At 47.3% G+C, this 23,436-nt stretch overlaps 1 protein-coding gene across 50 annotated transcripts; it reads right to left on the reverse strand.

Annotated features, from left to right (window-relative positions):
- Positions 1-8,405: 8,405 nt before the first annotated feature.
- ankle1 (ankyrin repeat and LEM domain containing 1) lies at positions 8,406-21,708 on the reverse strand. Of its 50 annotated transcripts, none has more exons than XM_052475481.1 (12): positions 21,387-21,708; positions 20,809-20,961; positions 20,391-20,496; positions 19,224-19,347; positions 16,387-18,978; positions 14,337-14,511; positions 14,043-14,205; positions 11,849-11,981; positions 9,869-10,990; positions 9,614-9,715; positions 9,410-9,460; positions 8,406-9,256 (listed from the first exon to the last, which is right to left on the reverse strand). In XM_052475481.1, the coding sequence occupies exons 1-9, from the start codon at positions 21,452-21,454 to the stop codon at positions 10,818-10,820; spliced, it is 3,687 nt and encodes a 1,228-aa protein (XP_052331441.1). In that variant the 5' UTR covers positions 21,455-21,708; the 3' UTR covers positions 8,406-9,256; positions 9,410-9,460; positions 9,614-9,715; positions 9,869-10,817. The 50 variants fall into 50 exon arrangements, with proteins under 50 accessions (XP_052331441.1, XP_052331439.1, XP_052331438.1 ...); XM_052475479.1 differs by having other exon boundaries at positions 9,563-9,715; XM_052475478.1 differs by having other exon boundaries at positions 9,512-9,715.
- Between the last annotated feature and the right edge of the window lie 1,728 nt (positions 21,709-23,436).

Consider the following 23,436-nt stretch of genomic DNA (forward strand, 5'->3'; position numbering starts at 1 on the left):
TGACGTGGTGATAGACACCATCAGACCACTAGAGAGCGTCTGCTAAATGACTTAAATGTAATGTAAATGTAGAGGAACTCTGACGTGGTGACAGACACCATCAGAAGACCACTAGAGGGAACTCTGACGTGGTGATAGACACCATCAGACCACTAGAGGGAACTCTGACGTGGTGATAGACACCATCAGAAGACCACTAGAGGGAACTCTGACGTGGTGATAGACACCATCAGACCACTAGAGGGAACTCTGACGCGGTGATAGACACCATCAGACCACTAGAGGGAACTCTGACGTGGTGATAGACACCATCAGACCACTAGAGGGAACTCTGACGTGGTGATAGACACCATCAGACCACTAGAAGGAACTCTGACGTGGTGATAGACACCATCAGACCACTAGAGGGAACTCTGACGTGGTGAAAGACACCATCAGACCACTAGAGGGAACTCTGACGTGGTGATAGACACCATCAGACCACTAGAGGGAACTCTGACGTGGTGATAGACACCATCAGACCACTAGAGGGAACTCTGACGTGGTGATAGACACCATCAGACCACTAGAGGGAACTCTGACGTGGTGATAGACACCATCAGACCACTAGAGGGAACTCTGACGTGGTGATAGACACCATCAGACCACTAGAGGGAACTCTGACGTGGTGATAGACACCATCAGACCACTAGAAGGAACTCTTGACACGGTGATAGACACCATCAGACCACTAGAGGGAACTCTGACGCGGTGATAGACACCATCAGACCACTAGAGGGAACTCTGACGTGGTGATAGACACCATCAGAAGACCACTAGAGGGAACTCTGACGTGGTGATAGACACCATCAGACCACTAGAGGGAACTCTGACGCGGTGATAGACACCATCAGACCACTAGAGGGAACTCTGACGTGGTGATAGACACCATCAGACCACTAGAGGGAACTCTGACGTGGTGATAGACACCATCAGACCACTAGAGGGAACTCTGACGTGGTGATAGACACCATCAGACCACTAGAGGGAACTCTGACGTGGTGATAGACACCATCAGACCACTAGAAGGAACTCTTGACACGGTGATAGACACCATCAGACCACTAGAGGGAACTCTGATGCGGTGATAGACACCATCAGACCACTAGAGGGAACTCTGACGTGGTGATAGACACCATCAGAAGACCACTAGAGGGAACTCTGACGTGGTGATAGACACCATCAGACCACTAGAGGGAACTCTGACGCGGTGATAGACACCATCAGACCACTAGAGGGAACTCTGACGTGGTGATAGACACCATCAGAAGACCACTAGAGGGAACTCTGACGCGGTGATAGACACCATCAGACCACTAGAGGAACTCTGACGTGGTGATAGACACCATCAGACCACTAGAGGGAACTCTGACGTGGTGATAGACACCATCAGACCACTAGAGGGAACTCTGACGTGGTGATAGACACCATCAGACCACTAGAGGGAACTCTGACGTGGTGATAGACACCATCAGACCACTAGAGGGAACTCTGACGTGTGATAGACACCATCAGACCACTAGAGGGAACTCTGATGTGGTGATAGACACCATCAGAAGACCACTAGAGGGAACTCTGACGTGGTGATAGACACCATCAGACCACTAGAGGGAACTCTGACGTGGTGATAGACACCATCAGAAGACCACTAGAGGGAACTCTGACGCGGTGATAGACACCATCAGACCACTAGAGGGAACTCTGACGTGGTGATAGACACCATCAGACCACTAGAGGGAACTCTGACGTGGTGATAGACACCATCAGACCACTAGAGAACGTCTGCGTGGTGAAATGACAAATGTAATGTAAACTAGAGGGAACTCTGACGTGGTGACAGACACCATCAGAAGACCACTAGAGGGAACTCTGACGTGGTGATAGACACCATCAGACCACTAGAGGAACTCTGACGTGGTGATAGACACCATCAGAAGACCACTAGAGGGAACTCTGACGTGGTGATAGACACCATCAGACCACTAGAGGGAACTCTGACGCGGTGATAGACACCATCAGACCACTAGAGGGAACTCTGACGTGGTGATAGACACCATCAGACCACTAGAGGGAACTCTGACGTGGTGATAGACACCATCAGACCACTAGAGGAACTCTGACGTGGTGATAGACACCATCAGACCACTAGAGGAACTCTGACGTGGTGATAGACACCATCAGACCACTAGAGGGAACTCTGACGTGGTGATAGACACCATCAGACCACTAGAGGGAACTCTGACGTGGTGATAGACACCATCAGACCACTAGAGGGAACTCTGACGCGGTGATAGACACCATCAGACCACTAGAGGGAACTCTGATGGTGATAGACACCATCAGACCACTAGAGGGAACTCTGACGCGGTGATAGACACCATCAGACCACTAGAGGGAACTCTGACGTGGTGATAGACACCATCAGACCACTAGAGGGAACTCTGACGTGGTGATAGACACCATCAGACCACTAGAGGGAACTCTGACGCGGTGATAGACACCATCAGACCACTAGAGGAACTCTGACGCGGTGATAGACACCATCAGACCACTAGAGGGAACTCTGACGCGGTGATAGACACCATCAGACCACTAGAGGGAACTCTGACGTGGTGATAGACACCATCAGACCACTAGAGGGAACTCTGACGTGGTGATAGACACCATCAGACCACTAGAAGGAACTCTTGACGCGGTGATAGACACCATCAGACCACTAGAGGGAACTCTGACGTGGTGATAGACACCATCAGACCACTAGAGGGAACTCTGACGCGGTGATAGACACCATCAGACCACTAGAGGGAACTCTGACGACACCATCAGACCACTAGAGGGAACTCTGACGTGGTGATAGACACCATCAGACCACTAGAGGAACTCTGACGTGGTGATAGACACCATCAGACCACTAGAGGGAACTCTGACGTGGTGATAGACACCATCAGACCACTAGAGGGAACTCTGATGTGGTGATAGACACCATCAGACCACTAGAGGGAACTCTGATGTGGTGATAGACACCATCAGAAGACCACTAGAGGGAACTCTGACGCGGTGATAGACACCATCAGACCACTAGAGGGAACTCTGATGTGGTGATAGACACCATCAGAAGACCACTAGAGGGAACTCTGACGTGGTGATAGACACCATCAGACCACTAGAGGGAACTCTGAATAGACACCATCAGACCACTAGAGGGAACTCTGACGTGGTGATAGACACCATCAGACCACTAGAGGGAACTCTGACGTGGTGATAGACACCATCAGAAGACCACTAGAGGGAACTCTGATGTGGTGATAGACACCATCAGACCACTAGAGGAACTCTGACGTGGTGATAGACACCATCAGACCACTAGAGGGAACTCTGATGTGGTGATAGACACCATCAGAAGACCACTAGAGGGAACTCTGACGTGGTGATAGACACCATCAGACCACTAGAGGGAACTCTGACGTGGGTGATAGACACCATCAGACCACTAGAGGGAACTCTGACGTGGTGACAGACACCATCAGAAGACCACTAGAGGGAACTCTGACGCGGTGATAGACACCATCAGACCACTAGAGGGAACTCTGACGTGGTGATAGACACCATCAGACCACTAGAGGGAACTCTGACGTGGTGATAGACACCATCAGACCACTAGAGGGAACTCTGACGTGGTGATAGACACCATCAGAAGACCACTAGAGGGAACTCTGATGCGGTGATAGACACCATCAGACCACTAGAGGAACTCTGACGTGGTGATAGACACCATCAGACCACTAGAGGGAACTCTGACGCGATGATAGACACCATCAGACCACTAGAGGGAACTCTGACGTGGTGATAGACACCATCAGAAGACCACTAGAGGGAACTCTGACGTGGTGATAGACACCATCAGACCACTAGAGGGAACTCTGACGTGGTGATAGACACCATCAGACCACTAGAGGGAACTCTGACGTGGTGATAGACACCATCAGACCACTAGAGGGAACTCTGACGTGGTGATAGACACCATCAGACCACTAGAGGAACTCTGACGCGGTGATAGACACCATCAGACCACTAGAGGGAACTCTGACGTGGTGATAGACACCATCAGACCACTAGAGGGAACTCTGACGTGGTGATAGACACCATCAGACCACTAGAGGGAACTCTGACGTGGTGAAAGACACCATCAGACCACTAGAGGGAACTCTGACGTGGTGATAGACACCATCAGACCACTAGAGGGAACTCTGACGCGGTGATAGACACCATCAGACCACTAGAGGGAACTCTGACGTGGTGATAGACACCATCAGACCACTAGAGGAACTCTGACGTGGTGATAGACACCATCAGACCACTAGAGGGAACTCTGACGTGGTGATAGACACCATCAGACCACTAGAGGAACTCTGACGTGGTGATAGACACCATCAGACCACTAGAGGAACTCTGACGTGGTGATAGACACCATCAGACCACTAGAGGGAACTCTGATGTGGTGATAGACACCATCAGACCACTAGAGGGAACTCTGACGTGGTGATAGACACCATCAGAAGACCACTAGAGGGAACTCTGACGCAGTGATAGACACCATCAGACCACTAGAGGGAACTCTGACGCGGTGATAGACACCATCAGACCACTAGAGGGAACTCTGACGTGGTGATAGACACCATCAGAAGACCACTAGAGGGAACTCTGACGTGGTGATAGACACCATCAGAAGACCACTAGAGGGAACTCTGACGTGGTGATAGACACCATCAGACCACTAGAGGGAACTCTGATGCGGTGATAGACACCATCAGACCACTAGAGGGAACTCTGACGTGGTGATAGACACCATCAGACCACTAGAGGGAACTCTGATGCGGTGATAGACACCATCAGACCACTAGAGGGAACTCTGACGCGGTGATAGACACCATCAGACCACTAGAGGGAACTCTGATGTGGTGATAGACACCATCAGAAGACCACTAGAGGGAACTCTGACGTGGTGATAGACACCATCAGACCACTAGAGGGAACTCTGACGTGGTGATAGACACCATCAGAAGACCACTAGAGGGAACTCTGACGCGGTGATAGACACCATCAGACCACTAGAGGGAACTCTGACGTGGTGATAGACACCATCAGACCACTAGAGGGAACTCTGACGTGGTGATAGACACCATCAGACCACTAGAGGGAACTTAAATGTAATGTGACTCTGTGGTGACAGACACCATCAGAAGACCACTAGAGGGAACTCTGACGTGGTGATAGACACCATCAGACCACTAGAGGAACTCTGATGTGGTGATAGACACCATCAGAAGACCACTAGAGGAACTCTGACGCGGTGATAGACACCATCAGACCACTAGAGGGAACTCTGACGTGGTGATAGACACCATCAGACCACTAGAGGGAACTCTGATGTGGTGATAGACACCATCAGACCACTAGAGGGAACTCTGACGTGGTGATAGACACCATCAGACCACTAGAGGGAACTCTGACGTGGTGATAGACACCATCAGACCACTAGAGGGAACTCTGACGTGGTGATAGACACCATCAGACCACTAGAGGAACTCTGACGTGGTGATAGACACCATCAGACCACTAGAAGGAACTCTGACGTGGTGATAGACACCATCAGACCACTAGAGGGAACTCTGACGCGGTGATAGACACCATCAGACCACTAGAGGGAACTCTGACGATAGACACCATCAGACCACTAGAGGGAACTCTGACGTGGTGATAGACACCATCAGACCACTAGAGGGAACTCTGACGTGGTGATAGACACCATCAGAACACTAGAGGGAACTCTGATGTGGTGAAAGACACCATCAGAAGACCACTAGAGGGAACTCTGAAGTGGTGATAGACACCATCAGAAGACCACTAGAGGGAACTCTGATGTGGTGATAGACACCATCAGACCACTAGAGGGAACTCTGACGTGGTGATAGACACCATCAGACCACTAGAAGGAACTCTTGACGCGGTGATAGACACCATCAGACCACTAGAGGGAACTCTGACGTGGTGATAGACACCATCAGAAGACCACTAGAGGGAACTCTGACGCGGTGATAGACACCATCAGAAGACCACTAGAGGGAACTCTGACGTGGTGATAAGACACCATCAGACCACTAGAGGGAACTCTGACGCGGTGATAGACACCATCAGACCACTAGAGGGAACTCTGACGCGGTGATAGACACCATCAGACCACTAGAGGGAACTCTGACGTGGTGATAGACACCATCAGACCACTAGAGGGAACTCTGACGTGGTGATAGACACCATCAGACCACTAGAGGGAACTCTGACGTGGTGATAGACACCATCAGACCACTAGAGGGAACTCTGATGCGGTGATAGACACCATCAGACCACTAGAGGGAACTCTGACATGGTGACAGACACCATCAGAAGACCACTAGAGGAACTCTGACGTGGTGATAGACACCATCAGAAGACCACTAGAGGAACTCTGACGTGGTGATAGACACCATCAGAAGACCACTAGAGGGAACTCTGACGTGGTGATAGACACCATCAGACCACTAGAGGGAACTCTGACGTGGTGATAGACACCATCAGACCACTAGAGGGAACTCTGACGTGGTGATAGACACCATCAGACCACTAGAGGAAACTCTGACGCGGTGATAGACACCATCAGAAGACCACTAGAGGGAACTCTGACGTGGTGATAGACACCATCAGACCACTAGAGGGAACTCTGACGCGGTTATAGACACCATCAGAAGACCACTAGAGGGAACTCTGACGCGGTGATAGACACCATCAGACCACTAGAGGGAACTCTGACGCGGTGATAGACACCATCAGACCACTAGAGGGAACTCTGACGCGGTGATAGACACCATCAGACCACTAGAGGGAACTCTGACGTGGTGATAGACACCATCAGACCACTAGAGGGAACTCTGACGCGGTGATAGACACCATCAGACCACTAGAGGGAACTCTGACGTGGTGATAGACACCATCAGACCACTAGAGGGAACTCTGACGTGGTGATAGACACCATCAGACCACTAGAGGGAACTCTGACGTGGTGATAGACACCATCAGACCACTAGAGGGAACTCTGACATGGTGATAGACACCATCAGAAGACCACTAGAGGGAACTCTGACGTGGTGATAGACACCATCAGAAGACCACTAGAGGGAACTCTGACGTGGTGATAGACACCATCAGACCACTAGAGGGAACTCTGACGTGGTGATAGACACCATCAGACCACTAGAGGGAACTCTGACGTGGTGATAGACACCATCAGACCACTAGATGGAACTCTGACGCGGTGATAGACACCATCAGAAGACCACTAGAGGGAACTCTGACGTGGTGATAGACACCATCAGACCACTAGAGGGAACTCTGACGTGGTGATAGACACCATCAGACCACTAGAGGGAACTCTGACGTGGTGATAGACACCATCAGACCACTAGAGGGAACTCTGACGTGGTGATAGACACCATCAGACCACTAGAGGGAACTCTGACGCAGTGATAGACACCATCAGAAGACCACTAGAGGGAACTCTGACGTGGTGATAGACACCATCAGACCACTAGAGGGAACTCTGACGTGGTGATAGACACCATCATTGCAGGATATTCAGACCACTGAGTACAGTATGGTAAACATGTGTACCCATTTGAAGTTCACTGCTATATTATGAAATGTTTGTGTTCATCACAATACATTTATCCATATAAAATACAGTGCATCTGTACGTCTAGTCATTACATACATCTTCAGGTCCAATTACCTCCCATTGAAATCAAACTCTAGCTGGTCGAAGAGACTCATACAGCAGAGCTAGCATGTCCTTCATTTAGCTTCCGAGTGGCGCAGCAGTCTAAGGCACTTCTTCTCAGCGCAAGAGGCATCACTACAGTTCCTGGTTCGAATCCAGGCTGTATCACATCCGGCCGTGATTGGGAGTCCCATAGGGCGGCGCATAATTGGCCCAGTGTCGTCTAGGTTTGGCCTGAGTAGGCCGTCGTTGTAAATAAGAATTTGTTCTTAACTGACTTGCCTAGTTAAATAAAAGGTCAAATTATAAACATAAAAAAATACAATATATATAATTTTTTACAATTAGATAAATAAAAATCACTTAAGACTGTGTGAGAATCTCTGGCATTTCTTTGCCTCGTTTTCAAAATCATTGGATGAGGTCAGAGGTCTCTCCCCTCAGAACTTCTCATCCAATGGGTTTTGAGGAGGAAGTTACAGTAGAAGAGAGTATGGGAGGAATCAAGGAAATGAAATTGCCATTCTCCCATTGTTCAAATGATGCTGGTACGCAAGCACACCGTTTACAGTTTATTGTTCAGGTCTGGGCCAAATGCTGTTACAGTGAAATGTCAGGGTAAACTGAAATGACAGGTGCCAAACAAGTCAATTACTTCGCTATTTTTGTTTTTATAAGAACATCCTAACATACAACAAAGAAAAATAATGCTACATTGATGAAATAGTCTATAAGACAGTTGAAAGATTCTGTGGATGAGATGATTCCAACATGTAAACTTTTGCCAGTTTGACATAGCACAACCAGCATAGGCATATAGCTAATGATATTGACATTTGTTTGGTAACTTCATTTTAACTATGCATTTATCATATCACTTGTTAAAAGGGGGAAATAGTTAAATCAAGTTAATCTGTAATTGATTTGACCGAGGTAAATAAGGAAATCCTCAAAACGTGTGTAAATAGGTTTTTCCTTCCACCCAGTGTTTTGACCATAGACATACATTGGTTGTGACACAATTATTTTTCCTTCAGTGCTTTCATTCTGGTGGTAGACTTTACCTACAAATACATACATAATGATCATACTACTAACAATACAAGCCTAATGGTTTTCCTGCTAAAGAAATACAATGTATTTGCATGATATTTAATGGACGTTCATATTTAACTGATGCTAAGGTAAGTGAACAAGCTTTCAATATCACTCTTTCTTCCAATGACTCATTCTGTCTCTTTCTCAATTCATCACCTTTCTCTTCGGCTCCTTCTAAAAACGTATTGGAGAAGAAGGTCCTTCGGGAGGGACCTTGGTACTTCTCTTCCAATGAGGTTGAGAAGAAGGTCTAACAGGAGGGACCTTGGTACTTCTCTTCCAATGAGGTTGAGAAGGTCTGACAGGAGGGACCTTGGTACTTCTCTTCCAATGAGGTTGAGAAGAAGGTCCTTCGGGAGGGACCTTGGTACTTCTCTTCCAATGAGGTTGAGAAGAAGGTCCTTCGGGAGGGACCTTGGTACTTCTCTTCCAATGAGGTTGAGAAGAAGGTCCTTCGGGAGGGACCTTGGTACTTCTCTTCCAATGAGGTTGAGAAGAAGGTCTGACAGGCGGGACCTTGGTACTTCTCTTCCAATAAGGTTGAGAAGAAGGTCCTTCGGGAGGGACCTTGGTACTTCTCTTCCAATGAGGTTGAGAAGAAGGTCCTTCGGGAGGGACCTTGGTACTTCTCTTCCAATGAGGTTGAGAAGAAGGTCCTTCGGGAGGGACCTTGGTACTTCTCTTCCAATGAGGTTGAGAAGAAGGTCCTTCGGGAGGGACCTTGGTACTTCTCTTCCAATGAGGTTGAGAAGAAGGTCCTTCGGGAGGGACCTTGGTACTTCTCTTCCAATGAGGTTGAGAAGAAGGTCCGACAGGAGGGACCTTGGTACTTCTCTTCCAATGAGGTTGAGAAGAAGGACCGACAGGAGGGACCTTGGTACTTCTCTTCCAATGAGGTTGAGAAGAAGGTCCGACGGGAGGGACCTTGGTACTTCTCTTCCAATGAGGTTGAGAAGAAGGTCCTTCGGGAGGGACCTTGGTACTTCTCTTCCAATGAGGTTGAGAAGAAGGACCGACAGGAGGGACCTTGGTACTTCTCTTCCAATGAGGTTGAGAAGAAGGACCGACAGGAGGGACCTTGGTACTTCTCTTCCAATGAGGTTGAGAAGAAGGTCTGACAGGAGGGACCTTGGAATTTCTCTTCCAATGAGGTTGAGAAGGAGGCGAGGTGATGGGAGTAGAGAAGGAGGCGAGGAGATGGGATTAGAGGAGGCGAGGAGATTGGAGAATGGACAGAAAGGTGAAATGACAACCATTTGAGCTCCAAGGTGAATCTGGTTGAGCCTAGGTATGACATGGACACAAAAAATGTATAGAAAAATAACCTATATCTTGGTCCCGTGTTCCAACAAGCCAATCTCTTCTACATCAATAAGTAAAACATTTACACTTTAAAAGGCCCAGTACAGTCAAAAATGTGGTTTCCCTGTGTTTTATTAACTTCCCACACTATGAGCTTGAAATAATATTGTGAAAATTATAATGCCCTTTTAGTGTAAGAGCTGTCAGCCTGTTTTGTTGGGATGGAGTTTTGACCTGCCCGGTAACATCAACAGGCTGTAAATTTGTCCATTTTCAATGTTCCTCTCCCCACTCAGACCACTCCTAGACAGTCCCATCAACATTCTTGCTTGAGAAATTGCTCTGTCTAAGAAGTTATTTTTGTTACTTTAAAAAAAAATGTAATTGAAAACAAATCATAATAAAGGTACTTAATTATTACTCAGAAATTATTTGATATTGAGATAAAAACAGCTGCAATGGACCTTTAAGCCCAAGTTTCGTCTGAATGGATTAAACTAGTCAACACCTTGTTCAATAAATGCTTTCATTTTCTGTTGGTGCAGTACCCAACTCTACCCACTGGGGGGCACTACTGTCCCACCCTGATATCAGGAGGTCTGAGCTGCCTCTCTCCCTCAGCCAGGAAGATCTGCATGGCCCTGTAGAGCAGGTGCACCCCCAGCTCCCTCTTCCTCTTCAACTGCCACGTGGACACCACCCCGTAGTAGTCCCCTCGCTTCTGGTTGGTCAACATCTTCAAGCCTGCAATGGGAAGGTTTCTTTTGTTGAAACTGTTTATCTTATTTCGTTGCATTCATTTTAGTTTCGTATATAGATAGGAAAGACAAAAAAAAAATTAAGAATTTGTAGGACAATTTATTTTTAATTTTTAAACGGGACTTAAAATGATACATTAGATAGAAATTAGGGGGGGAAAAATAGACCTAAACACTTAAAAGTGTCATGTAGTTCAGGATGCAGATCAAATCTCAAGATATCCATGGTAACATTATGTATTTTTTTAAATGTAACCTTTATTTAACTAGGCAAGTCAGTTAAGAACAAGTTCTTATTAACAATGACGGCCTACATTGGCCATACCCGGAAGACGCTGTGATACAGCCTGGAATGGAACCAGGGTCTGTAGTACTGAGATGCAGTGTCTTAGACCGCTGTGATACAGCCTGGAATGGAACCAGGGTCTGTAGTACTGAGATGCAGTGTCTTAGACCGCTGTGATACAGCCTGGAATGGAACCAGGGTCTGTAGTACTGAGATGCAGTGTCTTAGACCGCTGTGATACAGCCTGGAATGGAACCAGGGTCTGTAGTGACATCTCTAGCACTGAGATGCATTGTCTTAGACTGCTGCACCACTCGGGACCCATAGAACATAGAAGTACAACCAGGCTACATAAGATGTTTTCCTCTCCTCGCCTCCCTCTCTCCATCTTCATTGACCGTTACGAACTACACCAGCGAAAGGAAATGACTGAAAGGCATCCTCAAAATATCGACTTGTTTTGTAGCCTGTATTTTCAGATGAGTAAGAAAGAAGGAAAAAAGGATTAGTCACTTTAGACTACTGAGACGGACCCCAAATAAAAGAATGGTCACTCACCAATGGCATCCACCATGACGGCCTCACGCGTGTAGGCCTCCACGGGGATGACGTTCTGGAAGCAGTGCAGAGAGATCACCCCCTGCTCAGCCTTCCAAACCTGGAGGATGTGCTGCACCTTGGAGCACAGTTTCTGTCCCCCCCCCAAAAACAAATAGGAGGAACGTTAACATATATATATTTTTTATTTTACCTTTATTTAACTAGGCAAGTCAGGTAAGGACAAATTTTTATTTTCAATTAGGAACAGTGGGTTAACTGCCTGTTCAGGGGCAGAACGACAGATTTGTACCTTGTCAGGGGTTTGAACTTGCAACCTTCCGGTTACTAGTCCAACGCTCTAACCACTAGGCTACCCTGCCGCCTCTACACTCTAACCACTAGGCTACCCTGCCGCCTCTACACTCTAACCACTAGGCGACCCTGCCGCCTCTACACTCTAACCACTAGGCGACCCTGCCGCCTCTACACTCTAACCACTAGGCGACCCTGCCGCCTCTACACTCTAACCACTAGGCTACCCTGCCGCCTCTACACTCTAACCACTAGGCTACCCTGCCGCCTCTACACTCTAACCACTAGGCTACCCTGCCGCCTCTACACTCTAACCACTAGGCTACCCTGCCTCCTCTACACTCTAACCACTAGGCTACCCTGCCGCCTCTACGCTCTAACCACTAGGCTACCCTGCCGCCTCTACACTCTAACCACTAGGCTACCCTGCCGCCTCTACACTCTAACCACTAGGCTACCCTGCCGCCTCTACACTCTAACCACTAGGCTACCCTGCCGCCTCTACACTCTAACCACTAGGCTACCCTGCCGCCTCTACACTCTAACCACTAGGCTACCCTGCCGCCTCTACACTCTAACCACTAGGCTACCCTGCCGCCTCTACACTCTAACCACTAGGCTACCCTGCCGCCTCTACACTCTAACCACTAGGCTACCCTGCCGCCTCTACACTCTAACCACTAGGCTACCCTGCCGCCTCTACACTCTAACCACTAGGCTACCCTGCCGCCTCTACACTCTAACCACTAGGCTACCCTGCCGCCTCTACGCTCTAACCACTAGGCTACCCTGCCGCCTCTACGCTCTAACCACTAGGCTACCCTGCCGCCTCTACGCTCTAACCACTAGGCTACCCTGCCGCCTCTACGCTCTAACCACTAGGCTACCCTGCCGCCTCTACGCTCTAACCACTAGGCTACCCTGCCGCCTCTACGCTCTAACCACTAGGCTACCCTGCCGCCTCTGATGCTCTAACCACTGGCTACCCTCCCGCCACTACACTTTAACCACTTGGGTCCCTTACATTACATTTGACCACTTTGGCTACCCTGCCGCCTTGTCAACCACTGGCTACCCTCCCCCACTGCAACCACTAGGCTCCCTTCCAATCTACACTCTAACCACTAGGCTACCCTGAAACTACATAACCACTAGGCTACCCTGCCGAAAAACACTCTAACCACTAGGCTACCCTGAAGTTCAAATGTAACCACTAGGCTACCCTGCCGCCTCTAGACTTATCTCCTAACCACTAGGCTACCCTGCCGCCTCTGCCTCTAACCACTAGGCTACCCTGCCGCCTCTATAACCACTAGGCGACCCTGCCGCCTCTACACTCTAACCACTAGGCTACCCTGATGAAAGTCTGAAAACAACCACAGGCTACCCTGCCACCTCTACACTCTAACCACTAGGCTCCCTGCCGCCTCTGACTGCTAACCACTAGGCGACCAATGAAATGATGTTGTTTAAAAACTAGGCTACCTCAATATCAACACTTGCAACCACTGGCTAGTTGCACTCTAACCACTTAGGCTACCCTGGAAAAGCCTCTACATCTAACCACTGACCCTGCCGCCTCTACACTCTAACCACTAGGCGACCCTGCCGCCTCTACACTCTAACCACTAGGCGACCCTGCCGCCACATTGATGTGTATTGATGTGGACCACATCCCATTTCACACGACTTTACACTTGGGTCATTTACATTACATTTGAACTTTGGTTAGCCATTGTTGTTTGTCAAAACGAATGACCCAAATCCCCCACTGCACCAATACGGTCTTTTCCAATACAACCAACCGACAGGAGGAAACTACATAGACCCAGAACGAGAGAAAAACAACAAAAACGGGCCAACGGAAGTTCAAATGTAGTTAAAGAAAAGTGCCTCCAACCTTAGAAGTCTTATCTCCTCGGTGGTAGTCTAGAGCCTCGTACAGATGGCTGTAGGGTCGGGAGCGTTTGCCTTTGCCCACGTAGAATATAGCGCTGATGAAAGTCTGAAAACAATCCACAGGGCTCATGGAATGACTCCGATACGGCAGGTTCTTTGTTACTCTGATGCAGGAAAAGGAACACAATGAAATGATGTTGTTTAAAAATGACGCAAGCTCAATATCAAATTTGCAATGGAGTTGCAAGGAAAGATTCATTTAGGCTATTGGAAAAGCCAAACGATTACAACTGACCTGGGGTCCAGTAGCAGGTAGTTGAAGCTGGACTTGATGACACCCTCCCGCCACTTCCTGTTCTGGTCTGGTTGGTCAAACTGCTGGCACAGCGCCAGCTCGTCCTCCTGGCAGTCGGGCAGCACCAACGTCCGCAGGGCCACACACAGCTCTGGACTGTGTCCCTGCGCAGGACCTAAAAAACACACATAACTCAGTCAGTCACCACAGCAGAAAAGAGTAGCGTTTTCATAAGTACTACTAGTTAATTGATAATCTTTCAAAAGGTAACTAACCCAGAGATGTAAGTGGTTTAAAATCAGAAGGTGGTTAAACACTGAACACCTGACTGGGTGTGAGCGAACAAACCACTTTAAGCTCACAACTAGTCTGGAATCAGCAGGATCCTTAGCATCTTCTAGCCTCAATCTAGAAGACTGCTAAATAGTTGACCAAAGAGCTACCTGGACTATCTGCATTGACCCAATAACTTTTTTTTGACACAGCACATAAGCTGCTGTTACTGTTTATTATCTATCCCATTGACTAGTCACGTTATCCCTAACTACAGAATATACAATACATCACTAAAAGTATGTGGACACCTGCTTGTCAAACATCTCATTCCAAAGTCATGGGCATTAATATGGAGTGGGTCCAAGGCTTTCCACTAGACGTTGGAACATTGCTGCTATAACAGCCTCCACTCTTCTGGGAAGGCTTTCCACTAGACGTTGGAACATTGCTGCTATAACAGCCTCCACTCTTCTGGGAAGGCTTTCCACTAGATGTAGGAACATTGCTGCTATAACAGCCTCCACTCTTCTGGGAAGGCTTTCCACTAGATGTTGGAACATTGCTGCTATAACAGCCTCCACTCTTCTGGGAAGGCTTTCCACTAGATGTTGGAACATTGCTGCTATAACAGCCTCCACCCTTCTGGGAAGGCTTTCCACTCGATGTTGGAACATTGCTGCTATAACAGCCTCCACCCTTCTGGGAAGGCTTTCCACTCGATGTAGGAACATTGCTGCTATAACAGCCTCCACCCTTCTGGGAAGGCTTTCCACTCGATGTAGGAACATTGCTGCTATAACAGCCTCCACCCTTCTGGGAAGGCTTTCCACTAGATGTTGGAACATTGCTGCTATAACAGCCTCCACCCTTCTGGGAAGGTTTTCTGGCACTGATGTTGGAACATTGCTGCTATAACAGCCTCCACTCTTCTGGGGGCTTTCCACTAGATGTTGGAACATTGCTGCTATAACAGCCTCCACTCTTCTGGGAAGGCTTTCCACTAGATATAGGAACATTGCTGCAGGGCACTTGCTTCCATTCAGCCACAAGAGTATTGAATAGAAAAGTAATAACACATAATAATAAATACACAATGACGTTACTATATTATTACTATATTATTACTATATTATTACTATATTATTACTATATTATTACTTTTCTATTCGATCTCTCTCTGCATTGTTGGGAAGCATTTCACTGTTAAGGCGTCACATCAGAAACAGTTTGTGGTCTTCGGCAAGGTTTTTGTTTCGGAGGTTTGTGTACACAAATATTTTTCTTGAGGTGCGCCAAAATCGGTAAAATCGGTAGCTGAAGTCTATAGCCCCTTCATCGGCGTTTGGTCAACAGTAAAGATTTTTGTTGTCATTCAATGAAGGAGGAATCTGCAATTGTTTTCACTTGAGAAATACTGAACCAAACATCTTTTGTCAGATGTAAAAACTGCGAGACGAAGATCTCCTCAACAAAAATGTTAAAATTAATGACAGATTTCTTGAGTGATCTTAATTCTGATTATTTTGAGGAAGTGTATACTGGCTACGGTGTCTCAAATTGGACAAAAAGTACTACTGCCATTTTCTTCTTGTTTTTCAAGTGAAGGTCTTTTAAGGGAGTATGCGAACACACTCGTTCGGTTCGTCTACATGTGACCAATAAAATGTTATTTCCATAATTAACAGTGTTAACCCCCCCTCACATCTCTGATCTAACCTTAATGACGTCATCATGAAATTTGATTGAGAGTTAACACAACTGAAAGGAACATTACCTTGGGGTTGGTCCGGCAGTTGTTGTTGAGTGTCCGGCTCCAGCAACAGCCGCCTGAGCCTCTTCATGTACACTGGCCGGGTACGATGACTTATGGGTCCCGGACTCTCTCCCATCTCCACAAGCCTGCGTCTCAGCTCCTTGTCCGTCAGGCATTTGGTCTCTGACCACTCCTGAGCCACCACGGGCTCCTGGTTCTCCTTCCCTTTGGCCACCGTTCCTCCACCACCCTGCAGGGAGCGCCAGTCGTACAGCACTGTGTCCTCGCCACTGGACGTGCTCATGCTGGAGCTGAGCGAGGTGTTGGCCGCAGGTGGGACGTGGGTCTCGATCAGTTCGTGACCCTGCTCCGTGTCCGTGTAGAGGTACTCCACCGGTTCCTCCAGGTCTGGTATTTGAGGACGTCCGCCTGGGGTGTAGGAGAGGTTGGCCAGCCGCTGGGGCTTGTGGAAGTGGGAGAGTCGACTCATGCTGTAGCGCGGGGTAGTGCCTGGGGTTGAGGGGGGCTGATCTCTTTTTGGAGAGAAGTAACTGGAGCTGGATGAAGATGGAGTCTGGGAACTTGACAAAGATGAGCTTGAGTCGGCCTCCTCTGTGGTCCAGGATTCCTCCACTCTTGGCCCAAAGCTACCAACTGTCCCCTCCTTGGTCACTGCATCACTGGAGCTGGACAAATCGTCGGTTAGAAATTCACAACTTTCAAGAACGTCTTTTCTCAGATAAGTGGGTAAAGTCTCTTTGTGAGGATTTTTTAAAGTAAAGTAATTATCCAGTAAAGATAATTTGTCAGCTAAACTTGGAGTTACGATGACTGTGTCAGCCATGGTTTTAGAGATGAGGGTGTCCGCTTGGCTGGCACTAACACAAGATCCCTGACCTCTGTCGTCCTCGGCGATGATGAGGGTGTCTGCTTGGCTGGAACTAACACAAGAACCCTGACCTCTGTCGTCCTCGGCGATGATGAGGGTGTCTGCTTGGCTGGAACTAACACAAGAACCCTGACCTCTGTCGTCCTTGGCGATGATGAGGGTGTCCGCTTGGCTGGCACTGACATATGACCCTTGACCTCTGTCGGCTCTGAGAGTGCTAGATTGAGGCTCTTGGCTCTCATAGATGACAAATGAGTCCCCAGAAGTACTACCTGTCCCGTTTCCAGAAAAGACTGGGGTGCGACTACGCCCGCATGGCGTGTCGTAAAAGACGTTATCGCTGCCTCGCGACTTGATGTTTTGGCGGCGTGTGCGTGTCGGCGTAGGCAAGGTCTGCTCAAACAGCGAGGAGGTGGAGAGGAGGCTTTCGGGGGTCTTGCCGCTAATTACCGAGCAGCGACTCAGCCGCGAGTGCGTCCTACCAGTGACAAAGGGACTTGGGGTCAGAGGCAGGTCCTCCTCCAATGCTGGAGTAGAACCAGGTCCAGGTCTGGGAGTGCATTCAGTCGGTCTTGTTGACAACTCTTCAACATTACCCGCTAAGACAGCATCTGGAAATATTTTTTCACAACCTGGACCTTTGCTTGGAGATATTTTGTCAGTCAATGTAAGGTTATCTACCATGGCTGGTAGTTCTACCATGGCTGGTTTTGACCTCTCTGAGCTGTTGGGAGTTTCATCAGTATCTACATTGTTAGTGGTCATAGGATTTTGTGTGTGTTTGTCGTCTTCAACACCTCTGCTTTTCACTTTACGCTCCTCTTCAGAGGGTGAGACCCGCCTGGGGGACGCCTCCAGGGTCGTAATGTAGTGGTCACTATCACAGCTGCTGTACCTACTAGCTCCGCTGCTACTGCTGCTGCCAGCAGGGCCACATAATGCTCGTTCAGGGACCTTCACTTCTTCTACCTGATTCTCAACGACTTCTCCGTCCTCTTCCTCAAACGGGAAGTGCCCAACAAATGTTTTTTCCATGTCGATCTCAGTGCACTCATTATTATCCTTGGAGAATACAAACACATGTTCAGGGGAGGTGACATCGATCCCCTGGTGATGTAGGACGGTGGCCATGCGCTCTGGATCCAGGAACTCGGAGTATTCTGAGAAGTCGAGAGTATAGTCTTTAGAGTAGGCAGTACCCTGACTCCCTGGCTCCCGCCTCGGGGATTCTGAACTAAAAACGGGGAAGTATTCGTCCGCTTCCTCTCTGAAGCTCACACTCTTGCGGCTCGTGCGTCGTGCAAAGCAAGGAGGGAGAAGGTCCACCGGAGGAGGAGAGAGTCTGTTCCCGTTTACAGACGGATGCAGCGCACTGCAGTCAGCGAGTGGTACGTCCTCCCGAAGTACAGGAAGTGCGGCTCTGGGACCTGCGACGGACATACGAGTGCTGGATAACATTGATGGAGGCTCCCAGTCAGAGTCCGTGTCCCACTCGTTGGTGTGGCGCACCTCAGGGTTAGATTTACAGTTGGACGCCCCTGAATGGGATCCTCTTCTCCAACTGTGCCTGTTGCTAATAGCAGACAGTTCAAAGAACGAGGTCTGACGTGTGCTACTCAGTGGACCCTCCCCGAAGTCACTCAGCAAGGACATGCTGTGAGAGAAAACACTGCAGTCTTCGGAGTCAGTGTAGCTTGACGCGTCACCTTGGCTATTGTAAACAGCTGCAGGAAATTGAAAAGGACAAATTAATTAAGACTCTTAAGAAATCAGACAATTATAATAACATATGCCATTTCTCATATGCTTTTATCCAACACATCTTACAACAGTCAGTCTGTGACCCAAGGGAATTGAACCCACGGCCCTGGCGTCACTAGCTCCTTGCTCTTACCAACCGAGCCACACAGTGACGCGTCACAGAGTTTGCGATGTGAAGCATCACAAACGGTCTAGACAAATGTCTTACAGTATTGGAATTGAGGCAGATCTTCTTCCTCTGTGTCCAAGGACTGAGACTGGTACTCCTGAAGGAGGTGGGCACATCTGCGGTTGTCCTGTTGTTGTGCCAGATCACCTGGTTTGTTCCCTTCCTGACGAGAGCAATGAGACAACATAAGGAGTAGGTGAGAATGATTGCCATACTGTAAATGGGGTTATGAAGAAGGAAAAAGTGGTGATTGTTTCAAAATCTGGAGGCGGGAAAAAAGAGTAGATATTGTCCAGTGTTTCATTTTCTGGTAACATTGTGAGACTCAAGATTTTTATCATTTTTTTGACGATGCAAAGTTTGGTAACAGAATGCCGGCACAAACTGTTGTTCTGTTACAAACTTTGCATATGTTCTTCAAGTAAATGTGTTTTTGCAACAAAATAAATAGTTGGAATTGGTAAAAGTAGTCATTTTTTCATAGAGTTGTTACGTTGGTTTGTTTAACTTTGCAATATTTTAACATACATTTTAAAGTGAAAAATCTCACTATGTTACCATGGAATTGCCTTGTAATAATGACCACCACACCAGAACAACTCAAAGTAGGCGAGAGAGAGAGAGAGGGAGAGACAGAGAGAGAGAGACAGAGAGACAGAGAGAGAGAGACAGAGAGACAGAGAGAGAGAGAGAGAGAGACAGAGAGACAGAGGGAGAGACAGAGAGACAGAGAGAGAGAGACAGAGAGAGAGAGACAGAGAGAGAGAGAGAGAGAGAGAGAGAGAGAGAGAGACAGAGACAGAGAGAGGGAGAGACAGAGAGAGGGAGAGAGAGAGACAGAGAGACAGACAGAGAGAGAGAGAGAGAGAGACAGAGAGACAGAGGGAGAGACAGAGAGACAGAGACAGAGAGAGAGACAGAGAGAGAGAGAGAGAGAGAGAGAGAGAGAGAGAGAGAGACAGAGAGAGGGAGAGACAGAGAGAGGGAGAGAGAGAGACAGTTGATTCATGTTGTTTTACAGAACACTGTACAGAAGAACATAGTTAATATGTAAATGTAACCCTCCTTTGCTCCTCCTGCTTTCTTGCAGCATTGTGACTACTTACAAGTCTTACAGTAACGTAACTCATGCCTACTGTAGCCTACATTTTAAAGATAAGTGCAAAAAAGCTGAGTGAAATCAGACCCAAATGTAATCTCTCCCACCTGATCCTTTAAGTTTGCGTTCCCTCCATTCTTTAACAGCAGTTTGAGATTCTGATAGCAACCCCATAACGCTGCTACGTGCAGGGGTGTCAAGCCATCTGAAGACCTGGATGAAAAAGAAAAGCTAATTTGATGCAAAGTTTTGCTGCCTGCATGTTTATGACATGTTATAAGAATGTAATGGAGCCGACAGACATGTCAGCTCAGATTCTAGCTCACAAGCATTTCACGACACCCGCAATAACATCTGCTAAATATGTGACCACTATAAAATTAGATTTGATTCATATTATAGCCATATTATAGGAATGTCTAGCTATACAACATAATGGCAAGCAACATGATCTGCACATTGGAAAACAGTAGATAACATTGTTTTACAGTAGAGCCTATTTAGTTGAATTTAGGTCTACAGTACCGGATGTTGGGGTCTGCCCCATGTTGTAGAATTAACTTCAGGCAGCGTATACTTTTCTCCGTCTCTTTGCCAACTGCCAAATGCACAGCAGCAACACCTTTACTTCCGACAAGATTGGGATTTGCTCCTTGTGCGAGAAGAATCTGCACGGTTCTAAAAAAATAAAATGTTCAGAAAAGAGTCATGTTATTCTTTTGTCATAGGTAGTGTTAAAATTGCACGTATGTAAATGTATTAAAATTGGTATAAACCTTACAGACAACAAGGTTAAAGTTAAATATCATAGAAGTGCATAGTTAACTAAGCCCTGTTGTTATCTAGCTAACTATAAATAGTTACGTTACCTTCTGTACAGTATGAAGCTACTGACTAGTAACGTGACAGTAGCACATTATGATCCCCTTACATCTGCGGTAACAGTCAGCCTGGTATCTCTGGCCCTTCTCATAACTCTAATGATACATGCTTTCCATAGTTGTACAGTATGAAGATACTGACTAGTAACGTGACAGTAGCACAGATGGATACTCCTCGGTAGTAACGTTAGCTAGTCAGGTAAAGAGATGACAGCACATTACCTTGGTTCTCCGTCATTCACAGCTTTGCACAGCTGTGTTGCCAGACTGGTCTTGCTTCGATGCTGCATGACTCGCGTACTTCTGCAATATTTCGTCTGGTCATCAAAGCTTTTACTTTAGCTACCGAACTAAACGCATGCAACCCAAGTCCTCGTGCACGTCGGATGCAATTTAATTGAGATTGATCGGTTTCGTTTATTTATTTATGTTTTGCAATTTTGATAAATTCACATTTCATCTTCGATTTCCTTTCTTTGTTTATTGTGTTGAAGTTCCCTCCAAGTTCATAAACCCCGCCTGTCCGTTTCCGGCAGACGAGATGCAGTATTGGGTATCGCTGCCTTTCTCAGGTCGGAGTGCGAATTACACATTTAAATATCAACTAGCCTCACAATCCTAGTTGCAGGCCGGTTTGAGTTTATTTTTTTACAGGGACAGTGCACATTAATCAATAACCTGGGCAGGTTATTAAAAACAATTACAATATAGACAATCATTGAGCAGTGAGCAGACGCAGAGCAACATAGGACAAGCAAGACGTAGCATACAGACAGAGAAACATAGGACAAGCAAGACGTAGCATACAGACAGAGCAACATAGGACAAGCAAGACGTAGCATACAGACAGAGAAACATAGGACAAGCAAGACGTAGCATACAGACAGAGCAACATAGGACAAGCAAGACAGCATACAGACAGAGCAACATAGGACAAGCAAGACGTAGCATACAGACAGAGAAACATAGGACAAGCAAGACATAGCATACAGACAGAGCAACATAGGACAAGCAAGACAGCATAGAGCATACAGACAGAGAAACATAGGACAAGCAAGACGTAGCATACAGACAGAGCAACATAGGACAAGCAAGACAGCATACAGACAGAGCAACATAGGACAAGCAAGACAGAGAAACATAGGACAAGCAAGACAGAGCAACATAGGACAAGCAAGATACAGACAGAGAAACATAGGACAAGCAAGACGTAGCATACAGACAGAGCAACATAGGACAAGCAAGACAGCATACAGACAGAGCAACATAGGACAAGCAAGACGTAGCATACAGACAGAGAAACATAGGACAAGCAAGACATAGCATACAGACAGAGCAACATAGGACACGCAGGACGTAGCATACACATAGAGAAACATAGGACAAGCAAGACGTAGCATACAGACAGAGAAACATAGGACAAGCAAGACGTAGCATACAGACAGAGAAACATAGGACAAGCAAGACGTAGCATACAGACAGAGAAACAGGAGAAGCAAGACAGCATACAGACAGAGAAACATAGGACAAGCAAGACGTAGCATACAGACAGAGATACATAGGACAAGCAAGACGTAGCATACAGACAGAGAAACATAGGACAAGCAAGACGTAGCATACAGACAGAGATACATAGGACAAGCAAGACGTAGCATACAGACAGAGCAACATAGGACAAGCAGGACATAGCATACAGACAGAGATACATAGGACAAGCAAGACGTAGCATACAGACAGAGATACATAGGACCAGCAAGACGTAGCATACAGACAGAGATACATAGGACCAGCAAGACGTAGCATACAGACAGAGAAACATAGGACAAGCAAGACGTAGCATACAGACAGAGATACATAGGACAAGCAAGACGTAGCATACAGACAGAGAAACATAGGACAAGCAGGACATAGCATACAGACAGAGAAACATAGGACAAAGCAGCATACAGACAGAGAAACATAGGACAAGCAAGACGTAGCATACAGACAGAGCAACATAGGACAAGCAAGATGTAGCAGACAGAGAAACATACAGACAGAGCAACATAGGACAAGCAAGATGTAGCATACAGACAGAGCTACATAGGACAAGCAAGACGTAGCATACAGACAGAGCTACATAGGACAAGCAAGACACAATATACAGACAGAGCTACATAGGACAAGCAAGACACAACATACAGACAGAGCAACATAGAACACGCAGGACGTAACATACAGACAGAGATACATGTTTCCACACCTCACAAGCTACAGACAACAGACAACATGG

Source organism: Oncorhynchus keta, chromosome 22, assembly GCF_023373465.1.
Source record: "Oncorhynchus keta strain PuntledgeMale-10-30-2019 chromosome 22, Oket_V2, whole genome shotgun sequence".
Lineage (NCBI taxonomy): Eukaryota > Metazoa > Chordata > Actinopteri > Salmoniformes > Salmonidae > Oncorhynchus > Oncorhynchus keta.